Source organism: Ambystoma mexicanum, chromosome 6q (assembly GCF_040938575.1).
Source record: "Ambystoma mexicanum isolate Mex_15411 chromosome 6q, UKY_AmexF1_1, whole genome shotgun sequence".
Classification (NCBI taxonomy): Eukaryota; Metazoa; Chordata; class Amphibia; order Caudata; family Ambystomatidae; genus Ambystoma; species Ambystoma mexicanum.
The window spans coordinates 1,038,799,603-1,038,821,506 of NC_090937.1; the positions used below are offsets into that span (position 1 = coordinate 1,038,799,603).

Sequence of the window (21,904 nt, forward strand, 5' to 3'; positions counted from 1 at the left end):
AATCCTAGGGACATGGCAAGGCCCCCCAAGCTCCCTGTCCACAGAACTGAATCTGCCCTTCTAGATCTAAAAAATCAGCTAGATGAGATTGGGGATGAGGGCAACCGTGCCCTGCTCCTCCTCTTACACCTATCAGTGGCATTCGACCTGGTCAACCACCAAATCCTTTGCCACCACCTCACCAGTAATGCCAATTTCTCCCCATCAGTCACCGCTTGGATTGTAGCCTTCCTCGAAGGAAGAGTCATGAGAGTTTTTTCGGATACCGCTAAGCCTCTCCGTCCCCTATCCCATGTGGGGTTCCTCAATCGTCATGCATCTCCCCGACCCTTTACAACATCTTTACCAAGCCCTTATTCAACACTACATAACCTACACCAACTATGCCGACGATATCCAAATCCTGATCCCTCTCTCAGGCAACTATGCAGGTGATTCTGACACCCTCGGCAATATCTATTCCACTATATAGGCCTGGATGGCAGCCAATCATCTTTGCCTTAACAGTGACAAAACTGAAATCCTAATTGTCGGCCCACCAACTGCCCTAAAAAATCTCTACACTACCTTCCTGATTGACAATTGCTCAATTCCTGTCACAACTACAGTAAAGACTCTAGGGGTTTACCTCGATGCTTTACTCACCATGACCATACAGATGAGCGCCATTGCCTCCTCAGCAGCCTACGCCACCAAGGACCTAAATCCGGCCAGACCCTTCCTCTCTAAAAACAGGTGCCTAACCATCGCCCGTGCAATCATTGGATTCAGAATTGATTATTGCAGTGCTCTATTTTCAGGCACCTCCGCTGGCAACATCCACAAACTCCAAGTCATCCAAAATAACACCTTCAGAGCAGCCCTTGATATCCCCAAAAGAGACCATATCTTCAGTGGAAGAAGAGAAGCACATTGGCTACACATCCAGGAGCCCATCACCTTCAGAATTCTATCCATCGGCCAGAAATGCCTATCCAATACAGCCCCCATGCCTCGCTCAGAAAATGACCAAAACTCACTCCTCAAGACACACCAGAACCCTCTACACTGACCGACTAATCGTACCCAAAGTGAAGAGATGCAAAGCAGGTGGCTCAAGCTTTCCCTACCTAGCTGCTAAACTTTGGAACTGCCTCTCACCTCCCTGAGGGCAGTAAAATCCTACTGGATGTTCTGCAGAACACTCAAAACTCAGCTTTTCTCCTAAACCCACATTGCCCGTTTTTCCCCCCACTGTTACCGGCCAGGAAACCAACCCTGCTACTCTACTTCTCCTCACTTTATGATAATGTCAATTGGTTAATATGTACCTGTGCTAATATTTACATGTGTTACCCTTGATATTGTTATACGGAAGTTTGTTCCATCTCTGTACCTGTAACAGCGCCTCAATGCACACGGGTTGTATGTGCACTATACAAATCCACATCCACAAGCTTCGCATTTTCTTGTAACTGCTGCGCCCTGATACCCTTGGGTCTGGTGCGCATTACAAATAATAAAACAAACAAACAAATCAAATAAATAAATAAATACCTAGGAGTTTGGGCAAGTGGGATCTCACAGGCAGAGACTCCCCCTTAGAGGACAATAACTCCTGTTACACTGTTGAACTCCCTACGCCATGTCCCATAGTGGCATATACGGGACTGTCAGAGATTAAGAACACTATAGAAGGCAAGGACTTGGCAGAAGACAAAACTAAAGTATACATTTGCAAACAAGAAAGAGAATCTGTCTCTTTAATAAGAGACCTCCATAAAACTGTGACGAGTAGACTGAACAGAGAGAAACACACTTCGACGAGAGGCGAAGTCAAGAGAGGGAGCAGAGAGTGTAAGTAGGGGAGGCCACCTTACGGCGTGACACCTGTGAGAGGAGGAACCAAGGAGAGCCGCGGAGCCCATGACTTTCAGAGGTGGCCTGAACGCGAGAACTAATTGCTGAAGACCCAGCGTTTACACGCAGTGAGAAGCCAAGGGGATAGGCATCCAAATCCCGGTGGTGGCATGACAACAATCCTCTCGTGGTGGGCAGACAGCCCGTCCACCGACACCAAAATAACAACACAGAGGAAAGAGTGAGTCACCCGCTTACCCGCAGCTAGACCTGATCCCGGGAAAAGAGAGGAATGAGAGACGGGGGATGGTGGAGTCGAGAAGACAGGGAAGCAGAGCAAACAAAGGGAATCCGAGCTAGTACAAGCCCCAGGGACTTTCCCTTGCAGAATCAAAGGAAACGGGTGGCCAGGGGAACCGGGAGGCTGTTGGCAAATCGTTATAAAGCTGGAGAAACTCGTCCCAGTAGAATTGATGAGACACTGGGCCTCATCATGAGTTGGGCAGTAGCCCTTAAATGTGGTGGTAATGGGGTTCCCGCCGCATTTAAGGGTCGAAAAAGTGAAACTGTATTAATATGGAAAAAGAGATCTCCAACACCGGGGTACAAATACACTGGGAAGAAGAGCAAATAGCCCATAAGTCAAGAAGTAAAGAGTGGAAACTATAAGGGAGAGAATTCTGTGCATGGGAAGAAAAGCCAAGTGAATGATTTAAGAGAAGAGATACTCAAAGTAAGCCACTCGAGGAAAGGGGAAACCCTTAGAGGCAAGAAGGCATTTCACAGCTAAGAAGGTATATGGTGCCAAACTTAAAATGGTATAACAACCTGAATCAGCGAAGAATTAAGACACCAGAAAGGGAGTATTTGAGAACTATCCCATAAACTGGTGAAAGACTCAAAGACATTGTGAAAGAGTGTCAAGAACTGATACAGGAAGTGACAAGAGTCTATTTAAGAATAGCCTACTGAAAAGGAATCGTGCAGGGATGAAGACACATTGGGGCTCATTATAAATTTGGCGGTAGCATTGCCGGTAAAACCAGCAGGATGCCTCCAAACTTCTGAAAAATTCTGGTGCCCGTGAATGGGCAATTACCAGGTCATTATGGCCCTGCCGAACCTGGTAATTGCCCATTCACGGGCGCCAGAATGAAATGCTCCCCATTCCTATTTGAGCCCCATAGGGCTCAATGGGAATGGGGAGGTTGGATGCACCATTGCTCTGCTCGCGGGTGCCGGTCTGTCCTGGCGGCCATAATGGCACCCGCAAGCAGAACTTGTAGTTTGCCGGTCCAGGAACTACGGTACCGGTAAGCTTACCGATACCGTAGTTCCCAGACCGGCAAATTTGTAGTGACCCCCATTGCCTTAATACATTAAGGAGAAGAGAGACATTCTCCTGATCTTATTTGAGTTGGTTTTTGGACCGCGGATTGATTAATATGAGACTTTCTGACAACTGACAAGCACCAGTTATTTACATAGGTAGGGAACACCCACATAGCAATAGGGAAAGATAGGCCTTATCTTTATTATTCAATAAACACAAGTAAAAATGTCCTTACAGTTTCGGCGTCCTACTGATCCACCACAGGAGGTGTTTATCCTCCAAGGCTGAATAAATTGTGATACAGTACACTCCTTTATGTGGACGATATGGTTATTGATCTAACACCAAAGGGATTCGAACAAGGGTTCATATATGCTAATAATTATCTAGAGAAATACAACCTGAGAATAAATAAGTCAAAGACTAAAATGGTGGTGTTTGGTAAGCCAGGCAAATCTTTCAGGTTGTCCTTAAATGGAGTACCAATTAAAGAGGTTAATTCCTATCTGTACCTCTGGCTTCTTTTCTGTAGCAACGGATCTTGGGCTAGACATATAAAGCAGCTAGCGGAGAAAGAAACACTTAGGCTTAAGGGGCATCTACGCTTCTACTGTCTGTATGGAGGTTACAGACTGGATAAGTGCCTGGAAGTGTATAAGGTCAATGTTTCTTCTATGATGCTCTACAGCAGTGATGTGTGGGGATAGGGATGAATATCGGGTTCTAAACCATCAATCAGCCCACATCTCTAATACATCAGAAGGGATCCGAACAGATTGGAATATAAGTGAATTATGAGACCTCATTGTCCAATTTTGTTAACATGAACGGAACAGCAGGAAGGATGTGGATCATTAGTTAGTTGCAACACAGCGAAAATTCAATTATTACCCAATGATAAAAGGCACTGTCCAGTCAAGGTTATTATAAACATATCTACTTTATAATTATTACAACAGACAATTCTTGCACACTACAAAATACAACCCACACTGTAAAGGAACATGAGAACAGACAGTTTCACGAAGGAAAGGGATGCACTTACTGTTCAAGGTTATTTCGTTTCGAACACCAAGGGGGCACATCTTTGTAACTGTCTCTAGGGGCCTTCGGAGAAGGACCATGGGGGCAGAACCACAATGTACCTGGTGCTGAAGAAGTTCTTGGTGCTTGACAGTGTCGAGGCGGTTCCAGGGCGCTTCGCAGCCCTTGAAAGAGTTAGTGGCAAGAGATAGCTGCGGGTACCAGGCGGCAGGCAGTTCAGCAAGCGAAGTGCCTGGAAGTGTATAAGGCCAACGTTTCCTCGATGATGCTCTACGGCAGTGAAGTGTGGGGATATTAGAACTGCAAATAGCTGGAGACAGCCCATAATACATTCCTGTGTAAGATAATGGGGCTTCTGCCAGGAACACCAGGGAGCGCCTCTTAGGACCGAGCTGGGGTTGATGAGTATGGAATCGTTATGTACGTTATTTAACCTATTTCTCAAGAATTTCTCAAAAATACCTCTACGTTAATCATAATGGGAAGGGGGTTTTCGAGATGAAAAGCTCCCCATGTAGTAAAAAATATAAGTGGTATAATACGAAAAATACATTCTGGTGTGTGCAGAGGTGGGCTTATAAAATCTTGGTTCACTGACCCTCCTTAAATTAGTTATTAAAGATGTGAGTGGTAAGGCCAAGGAACTAGACAAGTGAAATATATGTTTTCTGCCTTCTTTAGTTTCTTATGTTGAGCTCTGAGATTTCCTTTTCCTAGTTGGGAACCTTTATGAAATTAGATCAACATCTAGTCGCAGGACTGTGCTGCAGATCCGTTTATATTTACTTCCGCCCAATAAAAGAGTGACGTGGTTGGCAGACCTAAGGGCTTTTTTGGTAATCTGCCCACACCACCTACCACCTCGCAAGCTCCTACCTTCTTATGCATTTTTGAAGTTGAAAACATGTAAAGAAGCATTGCGTTTTCTAATCAACTGTTGGTATTTGAAATTTATTTTAATCTCAGTGAGTACCTAACTGTAGCTTTGAAACGTCGAGCTCAATGTCGACAGAACTTCAGGACTCTTTCACAAGGCTTTTAGTCTGGTTTTATTGCTTGAACTATGTTTTATTTGGTGTTCTGTAACAGTTCTTATGTCGTTTGCAATCTGGGAGGTTTGGTTGGTTTTCAACCATCGGGATTGTGCTGTAGTCATTTAAATTTTAAAGGAATGCGTTTGGTTATTTATTGCATATAGTGCATTTTGTAAATGGAGAAATCTGAATAAAACATTTGTGTTTTGGGTGTTCACAGGAATGACTTGAGTTGATCTCACTATTTTGACCATGGTGCTTCCGAGATGCTTTTCACTTCGCTCTCTTTGGGATATACCCTTATTTTCAAGATTGAATATCCCACATAATCTAGCTGTTCTTGCACAAATTAATATTTGTCTGTGCAGAGTCTGCAGTCCAAGGCCATGACTTTCCAGTTGTGTGAAAACTTAGTCCATTCTGATCCTCATTGTGATCTTCCTTCATTCAATCCTGACATAGTGCCTCATCTTGTAATATATTCCTTCCATGATGTTAGTGAACAGTCTGCTGAACACATATGTCACTGAACACAGCCCAACCAGCATCCTCATGCACTGTAAGACTCAGAACGAGGCGATGAAGAGCATACAATGTTTGGACTTTTGATGGAATCTTATTTGTTGCTATGGACTCCTCATATGCAGTTTGGAGATGATAGTAGCAGCATTCAGGGACAGAACTATTTCTGATATTTACAGCAATAAAAAGTTATTGTATATTTTGAGAGGATGGTAGCACCATTCAAGGGCAGAACTGTTGCTGAGATGCTTTCAGCAATGAAAAATTATTGCATATCGCATCCTGATTTCAGCTGTGTAGGCCAACACACAGTCAAAGTTTCTGCGTGTGCACTTTTCTGTTGGCTATGATGAGGCAGAACCATTTGGTTGCTCATTCTTGCTCTATCATGCCGCCTTTGATTAGATCTGCTAAGGCCTCTTTGAGCTCCCTCCTAGCAGGCACTGTCCTCACCTAATGTTTTACTGAATGGTATTTCTCTTCAAATACATTTCATGGGACTAGTTTTTAAGCGTACCTATGACCAATCACGTATTGATTTGTGACTGCTTGATGAGGCTACCTTAAAACATGTGATGAATCCATCGTTATCAAGACCGGGAGGATAGCTCGGGCAACGCGCTTGTCTTGGAAGCAAGACAACGCATAGCAACACAGGTCTGAATCCTCGTCTCGTGCTTAGAAACCGTCCCTGGTATTAAGCATGTTATAAAAGAGCAATTATAATTATAAGCACTCCCTCTCTGGGGAAATTCTCGTCTCATATGGACAGGGAAGGATGGCTGCTACCTGATCCCGACCCTGGGGGTGGCTGCCCGAGCGAGGATCCTATGGGGGAGAGGAACCTCATAAGAGAGAGAGACTGGTTGCAAGAAACGTGGTACCCACCTTTCCACCCTGGGTGTAACCCACCTACCGCCCTAAGTTCACCAACTGTCATGGCTTATTGTGGTATTGAACCTGCCCAACCATCTTATACTGTCATCAGGGTTCCTTCTGACACATGATACCAAAGTAGTGAGATGTGAAAGACCAAAGTGATGAAGATGACTAGAATCAGGAAGCCTACGCTGCATTCTAGTTGTTGGCGGGAGCTAAATAGTAGGGGGACCGTTAAATACCCATCAGCTGTGCAAATGGGGAGAGAGACGCTGCAGAGAGAACCTTGCAAAGCCGGTTGGAAGATGGAAAGCAAGCAGAGTGCTGCCCGATGCGGGAAGGCTGCTGGTAACGTTGTCCAGAGGAAGCTGAGAAGCCAGAGGTCTGCCGTAGTGAGGCCAAGGGCCGCGTGACGCTGTCGGGAGATGCAGGAGACCAGGCGAGAAGCTGCAGAATGCTGCTCTGAGCCGCCGGCAAGCCACAGCAACCGCAGGACGATGCAAAGAATGCCGGAGCACCCAAAACCAACTGGTGGGCCTGAAAGGGAAGAGCGGGACATCAAGAAGGTCCTGCCAGGAGATTAAACCAGGCACTGTGCGAGTTTGGGACCTGCAACCAAATATATGTGTGGAACATTCCTAAGGCGTATCTGGAGACCCGCACCTGAAAGGAAAAGTAACTTGTTGTAAAGTCCTGGCAGGAGAGTATACAAGGCAAGTGTGAAAGTGAATCTGTGGATCCACCCTTGAAAGGAAAAGGACATATTGTAAAGTGCTGGTAAGAGAGTAAACCAGGCCAAAGTGAATGCAAGTCTGGCAACCTGAATTTCAAGAGTGTGAATTCTAGGGGAAGGGAACCATAACGCTGAGTGGAATAGTTGTAAAAGAACTGTGAACTGTGGAGTAAGTCATTGGGTGAGGAAGAACCCTTGAGTGTGTGATGCTAGGGGAAGGCGATCATACCCCCTGATCGGAAAGTCTTTTGTCAAGGACCAGATCTGTGGTGGAGAGCTGGAGAGAAGTTGAAAACCTTCCCCCATCGATCTGAGAGCTCTGAAACCTTGGGGAACTTTAATCATTTGTTAATTTGTGCACCTTTTGGAACTTTATATTGGAACATTAAAGAAGACTATAGATGGCCAGTTGAAAGACATTGGGCCTCATTACGACCATGGCGGCCACGGAATGAACGGTGCCGGTAAGGGACTGGCACCTTACATTCCCGCCACCACATTACGAGTTCTGCAGCTGGTCCTGCTCTGCACGCCTGGCCAGACCAGACGTGCAGAGCGTGACCTGCTAGCAGTACAGGATGCTAACAACGGGCCTGTCATTAACGGGCCCGCTGTTAGCATTCTCCCCATGGGGGCTCAATGGGAATGGGGACGTACCGGGTCTGGGTCCCGCGAAAGGGAATTAATGGCCCGGTAAATCCCATTTGCGGGACCCGGACTCGAGTCTGGGGGTAGCCATGCCGCTAAAAATGGCATGGCTACCTCCAAACTCGTAATGAGGCTCATTATCCCTTTGTACATTTTATTAGGTTTAGCTTGTAAGGGTCACATTAGGATTTTGGACAGAGGACGGAGAACTCTTTATAGTTTTGGACATTCTGACACTGACATCCTTAAGTTTCGTTGAGGCAGGAAAACCCCTCACAGTGTTAAAGTGTTCCCGCCCACTTCAGGACCCTCCCTGCCCAAAACATGCCCTCCTAGGATCTCTTTGACAAGCCTTAAAATTAAACTTTGCACTTGAATTGCCTGCCAGTATTATTTTTAAAGCAGTCTTATGAGAACTAATGTAATACAATGTCTTAAACAGGTCTGCCTACAGCCACTTGATTTATAAGCACTATGCGTGTCTTTCACTGAAGTCTTGTAAAAACAAGCATTGCCAATGGCAGCAGTTACAGCTTTTGTATAGGTATTCGATAGGCATTTGCCAGACACTGATATCATATGCCCACGTACGTGCACCATTTTCAAGTTGCTGGCATTAATAGCCATCAAGTACAATTACGGCAATGCCTGGAAAATACCTTTGCCATGTCTGCACAAAAGTAAAACACTTGGCATTAGCAAATCAATGCTTGTCTCGAATGGAGGTATTCCTATAACCCACAGGCACCATGGGCCTCATTACGAGGTTGGAGGTAGCCTTGCCGGTGCAAGGCTACCTCCAAACTCGCATCCGGGTCCGGCAACCGTGAATGAGCAATTAGCGGGCTATTCCAGCCCAGCCATACCTGGTAATTGCCTTTTCGTGGGTGATGGGCCATGGTACATCCCTATTCCCATTTGAGCCCCATAGGGCTCAAAAGGAATGGGGACGTTGGATGCACCGGCACCGTTTAAAATGGTGCCGGTGCATCCGACATGCTGTGCTCGCGGGTGCTGCACTGCCCGCCAGGTCACCGCGAGCACAGCTCGTAGTATGGCGGTACGGTAGCAATGGAGCCGGTAGCGCTACCAGCACTGTTGTTGCCTTACCGCTATACTTATAATGAGGACCCATGTCTCCAACTGTCCCATCTACATAGGTGTCAAAATGATGAGAAAAGATGCAGAGTAAGTCAGCCTTCCAGGCCCCCTACTCCCCTTTAGAATGGCGCTGAGCTCACTACCACCAGAACATTCTTTCAATCTTTGTAGAAAAGGCCTTATCCTGAAAGGGGTAATTGTAACATTTCATATGCATGTATCACTCTTTTGTGTTGCATAACCTATGCATTTCACTAACAGCCCTAGCTGTGTCCTGACTCATAGCCAACATCCTTTCAAATTTTATGGAATAATTACCCACAATTATGATGGTTTATTATCCCTCTCACTGCTGTGGGTCTTTTTTCAAATGTTTCCTACTGTTCCAGTACACGTTTGTAGATGTCTCTTCCATAGGACTGTAATAGGGTGGCATTTTCCAGGATACAGGATCCTCAGATCTGGTGAAAGGAAAACACGTGCCTGATCTGTCATACAACACTGTGCCCATGGTAATCAGCTGTTCCCAGCATTACAGTTTGATTAAAGTTAGATGGCTGTAGGCACACCACAGCAATGTAAGGATTATTGGGAAGGGCTATTTTCTGTGGCATGTTAATGTGTGGTGAATAGAAATGGGTTGGGTGCAAAAAGCTGCATGCTGTATGAAACAATGACTACACGCAGTCAATGTATCATGCATTTCCTTTCACTGTTTTCCTTTGCCTTGAAAGTGCAGCGATAAAACCCAGACGATTCTTTTTTTTAATCTCAAATTGCTTTGCATGCTCCTAATTGTAGGCTTCTCTCAAGGATGGGGAAAATAAACAAACAGTTATATATATATATATCCACCGCTACAAAACTTCACTTGCCTGCCAGGACTCCACCCTTAGCCCACCTCACAGTTCTGCCCACCCCACGTGTGGTGTATTGCCAGAGTACAATTTTTCCATTAGTGCTCCACCAAAAACACCTATTACTATATTAGTTGCATAATTCATGCAGGTTATCCTATACCTTATTGTTATCATTATAAATCATGTCTCCTAATTCTCGTTTTTCAACATTGTCACCAGCACTCCTGGATATTGTATTTGACTAACTGACACAATGGCGCTCATTATGAGGTTGCCGGTAGGCCGGCAACCTCGCTTACCATTTCTGCCACCCGATATCCTGGTAATACTGGGATATTACGGGCGGCTGAGAAACCTTAAATTGCCATTCCCGTGGAGTCGGACTCCATGGGAATGGGAACACTGAAGTACTGGCACTGCTTCAATGATTTTTTTGCCGGTAGGGGCCTGGACCTGATCCGGTACTTCACAGGCCCTACCGGCAGACACGGAGTGAGTCGGTCTGGAAAAGGTGCCGCTAACCGTTACGGACACCTTTTTCCAGACCAGCTCACTCTTAATGAGGGCCAATGTTTTTCATTCCTTTGCCTATAAATGTAATCCGTGTTTGCAAACCCCGTGTTCATACCACCCCATCACAGATAGGTACTACCTATGCTCTGAGTGCAATCCTTGCCTTTCTTGTTCTCTCTCTCTGCCTCACTCTATTTTTCTCTTTTTGGCTTACTTTTCCTTACTCTTGTTCTGTCTCCCTCTCTCTGTACTCATTTTATCTTTTCCTCCCACATCACCTATCTCTTTCCAACTACTCACTCCCTTCATGACAAGTAAGTCAATGCTTTAACTGTTCATACAAATACCAATAAGCATTGGCAAAGATTGACTTTGTAAATGAAGTCAGTACAATTCGTTTTGCCCTGCAGTGGAGGGTGGGCTTTGTAATGAAACAAAAAGAAAACATGTCCTCAACATTTATTAAGCCAGACTTATTAGCTTTGCCACTTCCTCTTTTTTATTTTTTGCCACAGAAACTACATTTCCCCTTAAACCTAGGGAAAAATGTAGTTTAAGGAACACGTCATCACGGTTCAATTTAGTCTTTGTCCATATTATGCTTGGTCAGGGCTTGTGAGCACCTCTTTCTTTGCTGGAAAGTGCAGAGGTAAGGAACCTTTTTCATTCCTCTGCTTGTTTTGTGGAGTATTTACTCACTGGAATGTTATGTAAAAGAGTTGTGTTTTATCAATGATTATTACAAGGAATATGATGAGGTATTTTTGAATCAGTTGAAGATTGTAGGGAGAATTTACCTTTTATGGATTCCGAGCCCCCCTCGAGTGACAATGTTCAATCCTCCCCATGACAAAATGATCACTGAGTGCAGAAATGAGTAACGGAAAAAACGAATATACGGCCACATGCTACGACTAAACCAGCAGTGATCCCATTGATAAAGGTGAAACAGGCACAGCCTGACAGTTATGCCTCAGTCGCCTCTTTTAAGATAGAATGCATTGAGGGCTGGCTATTCTCTTCAGGAGGTATGTGAGCTAGCACAGAAGCAGTCCAAACAACACTAGTACAATGGTACCAACATGAAAGAAGTTCCAACCAAGCTTCTATAAAAGTAGGATCTTTAAACAAAAAATACACACACGTAATAAAAAATCTAATGACCAACACCTATAAAACAAAGAGAATGTAGACTTTGGAATAAAGGTGTTTATTGTAGGCACGTGTAACCAGGGGAAAAGTTTCTACAGCAAATGCTCCAGTTCGAGGTGTTGTCTTAAAAAGGTATGGAGTTGGGTCTTAAATGTCGTAAAGCTCTTTAAAGCAGGGCAGAGGGACAGACTCACTGTCAGTACCTTTATTCTTCCTTTACAGGCCATTTGCTTCAAAACAAATGCCGTCCCAGGTTCAAGTCGGTGTACAGAGTTGACGGGATCCAACACCACAGTGTGGTTTGGCAGCAGTAGACGATGCTGGAAGGTGTGGCTGGCAGTGGTGATTGAACACTTGTCAGTCTCGGATGCAGAGAAGCAAAGACTTGTGGTAAGGGTCAGGAATGAAACTTGGACACAGTGGATTCATGTTTTTGGCTATAGACTTTTATTAAACAAAATGAGTGGAAAAACGTCCCTTTCTCACTGCTCTAAGAGGTATTTTCCCTACCAAAACAAAACTAATTGGTCGGTCCTTTGTCAGAATGTCCAAAACAATATGTCCTGTGTTCAAAGTACTATCCTGACCCTTATATTCTAAAATCAACTCTAAAGTAAAAGGGAAATGTCTTTGGCCTTGAAAAGTGTATACATTTTCAAAAGAAAAAATGTTAACTCCATTACAAAAGTTACAAAATAAACATGATTCACAACTCCACAGGGTAGTTCCCTTCTCCTGGATTTCTCATCACTTAATAGCAGTTCTCTCAGTTCCTTTATAGCAACAGAATGAGTATTCAAAGTACCGCCTGGTGTACTCTCCTGCCAGTCTTCCTCTTACTCCAGGATACGTTTTATTAACACTTCTTGGTTATCTCTTGATATCTTTCTGTCAGGATTCTCTCATAACAAATTGTCCAATTTGACCTTGCATGGAAAGTCCTTTTGCCAGGGCTTGCCTTTTGCACAAACAGTTCTTGTTTGCAAATGCCTGGTATACTCTCCTGCCAAGGCTTTGTTTGCATGTAAACTACTTGTTTTCATACACTTGTTCTCATATTCTCAAACACTTGTAATTTGCAATGCCTAGTATACTCTCCTGACAGGACGCCCTTTCAGTTGCACACTTCTGTTTCTTGGGGCTGCCTGGTATGCTCTCCTGCCAGGACTTCCTATACTCATACTGTGCACACTTGTACATTTGACAATCTCTTGTTGTCACACTGTTTGGTTTCTTTAAGTATTTTAGCACCTTTCCTTCAGTCTCATTCAGTTTATCTGCTTTATTTTCCTTTCTGCGCCATTGTTTCAATAAATGTGCATTTTTGCAACTTTGAAAGTCTCTTGATATTACATAGTTTGGTTTCTTTAAATCATATGGCACCGTCCTTTCCATCTTTATATTCTCTTTGGTTTCCTTTCAGCACCATTGTTCACATGCCCCAATGCCCCTCTTCCCTCAGGTGGACTCACTGGGTCGTTGCAATGGGGATAGCCTCTCTCACGGTAAACTGCCACCAGCCTGCTGGAATCCCCAAACCTTCACTGGGGCTCACCACCTCTGCCATATAGTTCCCGTCTCTCTTGCGTTACTCGCTCGCCTGCTGTTCGCCTTCCTGTAATCCAGTAGCGCAGAGACTGCTCTCTGGTACAGCTGCCTGTCGGGACGCTGTCTTCCTCACTCTGCCATTCCCGAAGCTTACCAAACTGGGCAGTGTCTCTCCTCTGGTTCCTCCCCCGAGCCGCCTGACTCCATGGACCTTGATTCTGGCCGACAATCCATCAGTCAACACAGATTGGATAGACGGTCGCACTGCAGGACCTCTGCCTCAGCTGATCTCTCTGTTTAAAGGTCCTGCCTGCTGTCAGGTGCTCACAACAACTAGAACGCAATGGGTGTTCCTGCCTTTCCTGATCATCATTACTTGGATCACCTTCCTCGTGGCACTGGTTTCAGTATTAGAAAAAGGAAAGTCAACTTGTGCCATTTTACAGGCAGAGTTTGAGGATGTGCCTTTAGGGAGTATTAAGGGCAAGTTTTACCTTCTCTGTGTAGGGGTTGAAGTGATGTTGCCAGTAATTTTAGAAGGGGCATTTGGCAAGTTGTTTACAGAGTGGGAAAAAGCATTTCCAATAGTCTCTGATGGCAAATCAGGTTTTAAATAACTTGAGGGCGACGCAAATTGGGTTACCTGTAGAGTAAGCCTCACCATCCCCTACGTTGCTGTCATTCCAGTGGCCCGCATAGTCTCCCTACTGGGCTTTTGATGGCCAAACACTCCATCCTTACATTGAGATGAAAATTGAAGGTAACAACATGCCATTAAGGCATGGAGGACTGGGGAAGTCCCCTTTAACGGAAAAGGAGGATATGTGATTTCCTCCATTGGTGTCATCTGGTTTCCCTGAGAGCTACCTCCCCCACATAGCCACCCCCAGGGTCAGGATCAGGTAGCGACTGCTGTCCTCTGGCCACACATAAGGGGACTTCCCAGGGAAAGAAGTGATGACATCATTTTTGCTGTACCGACCTACATGGAGCAGTCATGGCCGAGAAGGGAGAGGTGCCTTTTAGCTGGAGCAAGATCTTTTACATTTTTAGTGGATCAAAACGTTTCTGAATTTTAGTCTTGTGCTTTTTTTAGATAGATCTTTTTAAAAAATACTAGGATATGCAGATTTTAACTTTCCAAAATTCTTTTAACCCAATGCATCGTTGTGCTTTATTGATTGTTTGTATGATGTTGACTTATTGCATTGTACTTTTATGGTGTTGCACCAGTTACAATGATGATGATGAATAGTAAGTTCAGGGATGGATGAAATTGCCTAAAGCCCCTGTTTCTCAACAGTGGCACTGGCATAGTACATGGCCTGGGAAGGGACTCCCTTGAAAAAAATAATGTACTAAAAAACATAATTTCGAAAAAAATATTTCAAACAAAATAGCGTCACAGAAATGATAGGAAGGCAGAGTGAATTCAAAAATAAACTATTTCTTTTTGAAGTCCGAGGACTGCCCCCACTCCATGAAACGGAAGCCTCCAGGCTGTAGGTCTCCATGACATGGGGTGTGGGAAGCCCTATGACTTTTTGAAGTAGTAGGGCTCCCCCTCGCCCCATGACATGGAGGCCTTCAGATCCTCTGCAGATGATGGGAACAAGTGTTCCTGGCTGCTGCAGGGAGCTTAAGGTTGCATTCCCTGGACCAAAGGATTAAAGGTAAGAAAATGTATTTTTTTTAAATGTGTGTGCATGCATGTAAGTGTGTGTGTGTATATATGTATATAATGTAATGTCCATGAATGAGTGAGTGCATGATGTATGAGTGGCTGCTTGGGTGTGCATGTGTGAGTGTATGGTTAAAGGATGCACACTTAAATGTATGGGTAGCTGCCTGGGTGGGCCTGTATGGTGAAAGGGTGCACACTTAGATTTATGGATGGCTGGGTGTGCATGTGTGTGGCTGGTGAATGGTGAGTGTGGTTGTGTTCAGGAGCGCAACAAAACCTACATTTCTGGAGGGCTAACCCTTCAAATGTTGGGAGAGGCTCTAACTTCATGAGGATATTGGGGAGGGGTACATTTATTTGTGTGGGGCATTTCACTTCTTTATGCATTCTAATGAGACTATTCTAGTGCAGCTTCAATGTTACAAGCAGTTAACTCTCTCCTTTAAGTCTGAAAGTACCCGCTTATGGACTGCTGTGAGAATGAGCTGTCACCTGTTCCCTCTCTACACTTCAAATCACTCCCCTGATGTGCAAATACTAAACCCACATCACAATTTGAATTGCCTAAAAAATTAAGCATTTGAATGCAGGTACTAATATTGTAATGCTATTCGTTAGTAATTGCCGGGCCTTTGTTAACAAGGAAACCCAGGTGCCGTTTAACATCTATGTCCTGTTCTGTCCGACAACGGCTCTGTAGGTCAACCAGGTCAAGTCAACATAGTCCAAAATATCCGGGGGGGTGGGCTGAAGCCCAGTCAGCTCTATGATGTTGCGCCACTGCTTGTGTTTAATGCCTTCATTACTTATTGGTAATATTAATTACTCCCAGTCATATTTTTCCTCGTCCCAGACTTGTGTATGAGGCACTTTGCCTCATACACAAGTACTGTAATGAGGTAGAGGGAAATGGAGGTAGTACCTAGCTTAGTTATCTGTAATCTTCATTACTCCTAGTTCCACTCTTCCTCATCCCAGTACGTACCAATGAGCCAAGGTGCCTCATATGTAAGCAATGGGACAAGGAAGAGGGATGTGGAGGTAATTCTGGGTCCAGTAGCTAATATTGGTGGTTGGGGCAGGGTGTGGGAGGGAGAGGGGATGTGTGGAGGGGTGGGGTGGGGCGGGCATTGTGCAATAAATCCTAATGGTCAGCCATGTCCAGACTAAGCAGGCATGATATGTGGTATTAGCAGTGATCGAAGTGGACGGGAGCGGTTGGGAGCGGTGCTCCTATAATTCTTTTAATTAAGTTTTACCGTTCCTATACTTTTATTTTAAAAAGAAACCGTTTCTGAAAGTGTAGGAAGAGGTTGGAACTTGCACTTTCAGCGCACACTGCACAGGACGTTTCCTTAAAGAGCAAGCACATGTGTTTTTTTTTTTTATTGTGCATGATGGGGGAGGCGATGGGGTCTGTGGGGAGCGGTGCAGGCCAGTAGGGAACATAGTTCCACTACTTCTTTTTGTACACTTTGACCACTGGGTATTAGTGGCTAGAGAGGCATTTTGGTGCAGCCATTCTAGTCATTTCTCAGTTTGGCTTGACTTATGTTTAACTGGGCATCTCTGATAAAGCAGTCCTGCTAAGTGTTATTACCTGGCTAGACTGGCACGTGAGTACTGCCAGTCTAGCCATTTCTTACTGTGGCATTGTATATTTTTCTGCGCATCTGTGTGATAAAATAACCATGATAAGTGTTATTTCTTCAACTGACATTTTGGTGCAACAGTCTAGGTATGTCTAAATGTGGCCTGGCATGCTTACTGTAATATGTTATTACGTGTCTAGACTGGTCTACATTGTGCAGCCAGTTGGACATGTTTTCATTGTTGCATGGCATGTTTAATAGCATATTTAATAGCAAAGCATTACATTAATGAAAGCATTAAAGTTTCTGTGCACTGTTGGTGATTTGCATGTATTGGATTTTTGGATTTGTTTTACCCTACAAAACAATTGCAAACACTCTGGCTTTTTAGCCACTTTTTCTCAGAAAGTGTGCTTCCCCTTTTGTTTTCTCCGGCTCTACCAGAAATGTCGTCAGGCCTAGTACGGTAGTCGCCTGTCTGTTTCCATTTCCTTCCCACTCTCCCCCTCCCTTACTTATCTATGTCATAGCTCTTGCACTATCTGAAATGTCGTCAGGCCGAGTACGATAGTTATTTCACATCCTTACTGTTCATGGCCTGTAAGAATGTCATTGTATTTTCCCTTGTTCCCTCCCTTGCCTTGAAGCACTTTGAAACACATTGTGTATAGGCGCTATATAAATAAACTATCATATCATATCATATCATATAATGCATTAAAACACATATTTATATATTTCTCCTGGTGCATTGTGCGTCGTACCCCTGCAGCAGCACGTTTGAGTGTTTTGCGCAAGTGTGGTAATTTAGACCGGACTAGAGTATTGCCGACCCGTGATTTGTTTCCAAACTGGGGGTAAAGGGGTCCCCTCAGCATGGCTCGCAGGGAGGGCCCCAAATTTTGTGCTACGCCACTGAACAGTGGGACACAATGTTTCCTTCTAATGTGCCTATACAATGGGAAGAACAGTAGAAAGTGCACCCTGGTCGCTATCTCCACCGTCAAACATGCACAGCCCATCTCTATTGGAAGTTCTTGTGTCCAACGACTACTAATATCCCATAATAAGAGCTTACCAGTCCACACTTTGACAGCAGTAAACTTTGCTAAATAAACTTTCCCTCCATGTCCCTGCCAGCAGCCTCTCCTCCCAATCACTTGCTTTACTCTCCTTGCCAGTGGCCGAGGAAGCTTTTGACGCCTGGGAGACGGGGATGATAGAACAATGATCACCATTATAAATGTTTAATGTTCAGTAATGGAGGAGAGTTTGGGGGTGGGTGTTCTCCCCTTATGACATTTTTTTTAATGGATTGAATGGTGCATTTTATAGCACATTGTCTGGGAATAATGGTGTAAAAAGTAATAACTATTTACAATTGGTTCTCTAGGTTAACATATGAAAAAGTGGAATAGATGTAAGTTCACCAACAGTACACAGGAACATTTTACAACATTGTATGAGGACGCATCTAGAGTATATGCCAGCATTACCATTGTAAATCACTATTATGATGCCATACTCACAATATATATATGGCAGCATTGGGCCTCATTCCGACCCTGGCGTTAACCAAGGCGCTATTAGCGCCTTGGTTGACGCCGTTATTTTTCCGACTTCGCCATGGTGAATGGCGGAATTACCGCCCCATTCCAAGGTTGGCGGGGTCGGTAATTCCCCATTCACCAAGGGCCCTTCCCCATTCCCATTTTTGCCCCATAGGGCTCAATGGGAATGGGGAAGGTGCTAATTACGGCACCATAAATTATGGTACCGTTATTAGCTCCTAGGTCCCTTTGCGGGTTGGTTTTTTAACGCCTGCAAAAAGCAGGTGTTAAGTACCAACCCCCAAAGGGAACTCAGAATAGGGCGGTAAGAGTTTAACGGCACCGGTCTCGTTAACGGTGACCGTTAACCCTTACCGCCCTACTCGGAATGACCCCCATTGTCACTGTAAATCACTTTGATGATATTGCACCCATAATTAATGTAATGATAATGATGTGTTATTTATATAGCGCCTTAATCCAAAACGCTTTACAGAGCACCTATTTACATAAAATATCACCCAACCGAAATTGGTACCCATTTATCGACCTCGGAAGGATGAAAGGCTGAGTTGGCCTTGCCGGGATTCGAACCTGGGACCTGCAGATCACGCTCAGATCGCAGCAACGAGTGCTCAACCCGCTGAACTACTGTAAATCACTTTCATGATGCTGCACACCCACACAATAATTGAGATTTGGCAGTGCATTTCACTTTCTTGAAGCTCCGCCCACAATATATCGACATTGTCACTATATTTCCCTTGCATGATGCTGGGGCACTGTGTGGTCCCTCAGCCCCTCCAAATAAAATGCAAGCGCCCATGCACACACACACACTGACTCAGTTCCACCCACATATACACACACAAACATACATACACGCAGGCACACCGATTCACATGCTCATTTGTATGCAGTGATCAGTAATGGCCGCCAATGTGTCAAAGCACATTGAGGATTTTCATTGAGGGAAAGTTGGATACTGGTGTAACAAACTGATAATTGTTAGTTAAAAATAATTTATCAGGAGAGCAGCCTTCTCTTTACTTAAGATCGCAAAAATAATACAACATATGACTTTGTTGGCAACTACACAGTATAAAGTCCTACTGCATTATTTTATGATCCATCGTTTCTTGTTGGTTCACCCAAATGTCCACTTGATTTCTCGCCCCCTAGCAGTGTAATAAATGTGGTACACCAATAACTTACCTGTACATTAACTCTGCCTGGGATGAAGTGAGGGAAGCTCTTCCCTTCAGAGGAGGAAGGGAGCAGACTTGGGACCTGCTTTAAACATGTTTCAGCATCAGATGATGGCAGAAGGTTTCCAGAAATGTTGTTTTAGGGCACTGTCTCGACCTAACTCCTTTACTCTGCTGGAACATTAATAGGATGGAGGAGCGATTGCAACAGTTATGGGGTGTTTTCTATTAAAAGAAACGAGTGGCTCGAACCTCACAGCCCCTGTCATTTTCTATTGTACTGGAGGATGTACGTAGGGTACATTTGTTTAACCAATGCATTACAAAAACACATATTTCTGCCAGACTAGAGCTTGTTAGTAACAAAGTAATGAAGATTGACATTTTGCTTAAAATCTATGCATGTGGTTTGTGGCATCTGTCTATGCATCATTTAAACCGAACGGTGGAAAATTAAGATGTGCATGAATAGAGACAAAGTCCCACCTTTAGAATAAGACCTATTAGTACATCACTTGGGGCCTCATTACGGGCTTGGTGGTGCGACAAAAAGTGGCGATAATTCTGTTACTGACACTTTTTGGGTAAATCCTGCACTTTTCCTCCAAAAATCTGCAGAATAACCGCTCATGGTAATTCTGCCAGAATCCTCATGGAGTCCTTGAGACTCCGCAAATGGAGATTTACTCCGCCCTTCCACGCCTTGTACTCCAGTGGTAAGCCGACGGGACTAAGTGGTGGTGATGGAATCTAATTTGGCTGTAATTCTGTGGATTTACTGCTAAACTAGTAATGAGGCCCCTAGCGGCCAGAATCATCCGACATGCAGTGCTACATAAAATGTCGATACTCTTATTATTCTCATATATCTTACTTCTTGGCCGGGATAGATCCAGTTAAATTCCACTGCGACATCTGGCTCCCCGAGTACCGTGCAGACAACATTGAAATTATCTCCACCCTTGACTCTGTTGGAAGAAGCTGCAATTGTGGCGGAGGGTGGACCACTTGGAACTAGAAAGAGTAAAAGAAAGCAATGTTAAAATCACCTGCATCAGGGCACCGTGGTATTAAAAAAACACTGACCGATTCAGATGCGGGGAGTCTTCATCCCCCTCTCTCCCTGCCAAGCGCCAGTGTTTGCCCCATTCCCTCCACATCATGCGTTTCTTCTCAATCGTTCAGGTAGACAAACAAAGACACACGTGCACACACACGCGTGTGCACAATCCATTCGAGTGCATAGGGGATAGATGACCCTGGGGATGTTCCTCTAGTACTTCTGAAAACACTGACATTTTTCATACCAGAAATTGATCACACCTATTTCAGGAAAACGAAGCCAGCTCAAATTTCAAGTTACTAGGTGTCAGGGACATAATTCACCAAAATACCAGGGGTAACAGAAATTACATCATATGCCCTTGTGCTCTTTTCCCAGATGACTTCCCAGAACGATACCTGTCAACTAGGAGTTGTATCTCTGTTTGATTCTCTAAAAACGGAAAAGGAAATTCGCACAATACACCTCTCATTGGGCTATTGATGAGTCATAAAGTCATGTCTCTGTAGTCAGAGATCACTGAGTGGGTTCTATGGGTACCAACCACTTAGCACACATTATAAATAAATAAAAGAATGAGATAAACTAAGAGAAAAGTGACATTCATCAATTATTGTCTATTATTTCACAAACAATGATTTAAGTGGAAACAAACATAAATGCTGATCACAGTTACATGGTAATTGTTACACTGACATGAAAAACAGCAATCCTGAATATGGAGCAGTCAATTATCTTGCTTAGTGCAAATGAAACAATACTTATATATGTGGTACACAATGACGGCTACAATAGCCTTTAAGAATACAGTGTTCTGACAATTAAGCAATTTCTTTTTAATAGGACAGTTGAAAAATAGGTAAATAAAAAGAGAAAAACATTTTGTGGAATAGACAATTGAGAAATAAGGTCTAAAATGTCATCATAAGTTTAAACCATGAAGTACAGAGTGTGAATACCCTAAGGTGTAGAAGAGTGAACAGAAAAATTCATTAAAGCAAAAAGTTTAAGAGTAGTTAATAAAATTTGGACATAATGGACCGAATTGTTTTGGTATCCAGTGTTTCTTGTTGAGACTGGAAAATGTCTGGGTCTGACTAGTACCCGTTAAAAATAAATATTGTGTCAGGGTCTCGTTTCGGTGGATATTGTCCTAGTGAATATTCTGATAGCCAATGTGGAAGTATCTAGTTAAACTAGATCTCCATTTTGGGGTTCCCGTCAGTCTTCCTCTCAGATCTAGGGTTTTGGATTTTCACTGGGTCTTTCCAGACCTCAAGTTCAAAGTCTTCAGATGGTCTTTCCATCAGGCCTGGAGGATTGGATCTTCCTTAGGTCTCTCCTGACCTTTGTTTCAAAGTTATCATCAGGTCTCTTCTAAACTTTGATTCAAAGTTCTCAGTTTACAGCAGGTCTTTCAACTTCGGACCTCAGATGTAGCACTGATTCTCCTTCAGTTCTTGCATAAACTATTCTGCTGCAGATCTTCTGTCAGATTTAGGGTTCTGTGTACTGGGCTGGTGTTTACCTGGTCCTTGTTCTGTAGGATTCTCCACTGATTACCCATCTAACTATACCTCCAGTCATTGGGTTTTAAGAGA

General features: G+C 44.0%; 1 protein-coding gene across 1 annotated transcript in view; it reads right to left on the bottom strand.

Moving 5' to 3' along the window:
* Nucleotides 1-21,904, bottom strand: part of PDGFRL (platelet derived growth factor receptor like) — a 707,591-nt gene that overhangs the window by 114,389 nt on the left and 571,298 nt on the right. The window contains exon 5 of the mRNA XM_069631573.1: nt 20,115-20,254. Coding sequence (XP_069487674.1) covers nt 20,115-20,254 — 140 coding nt within the window. The remainder of the gene's footprint in view (nt 1-20,114; nt 20,255-21,904) is intronic.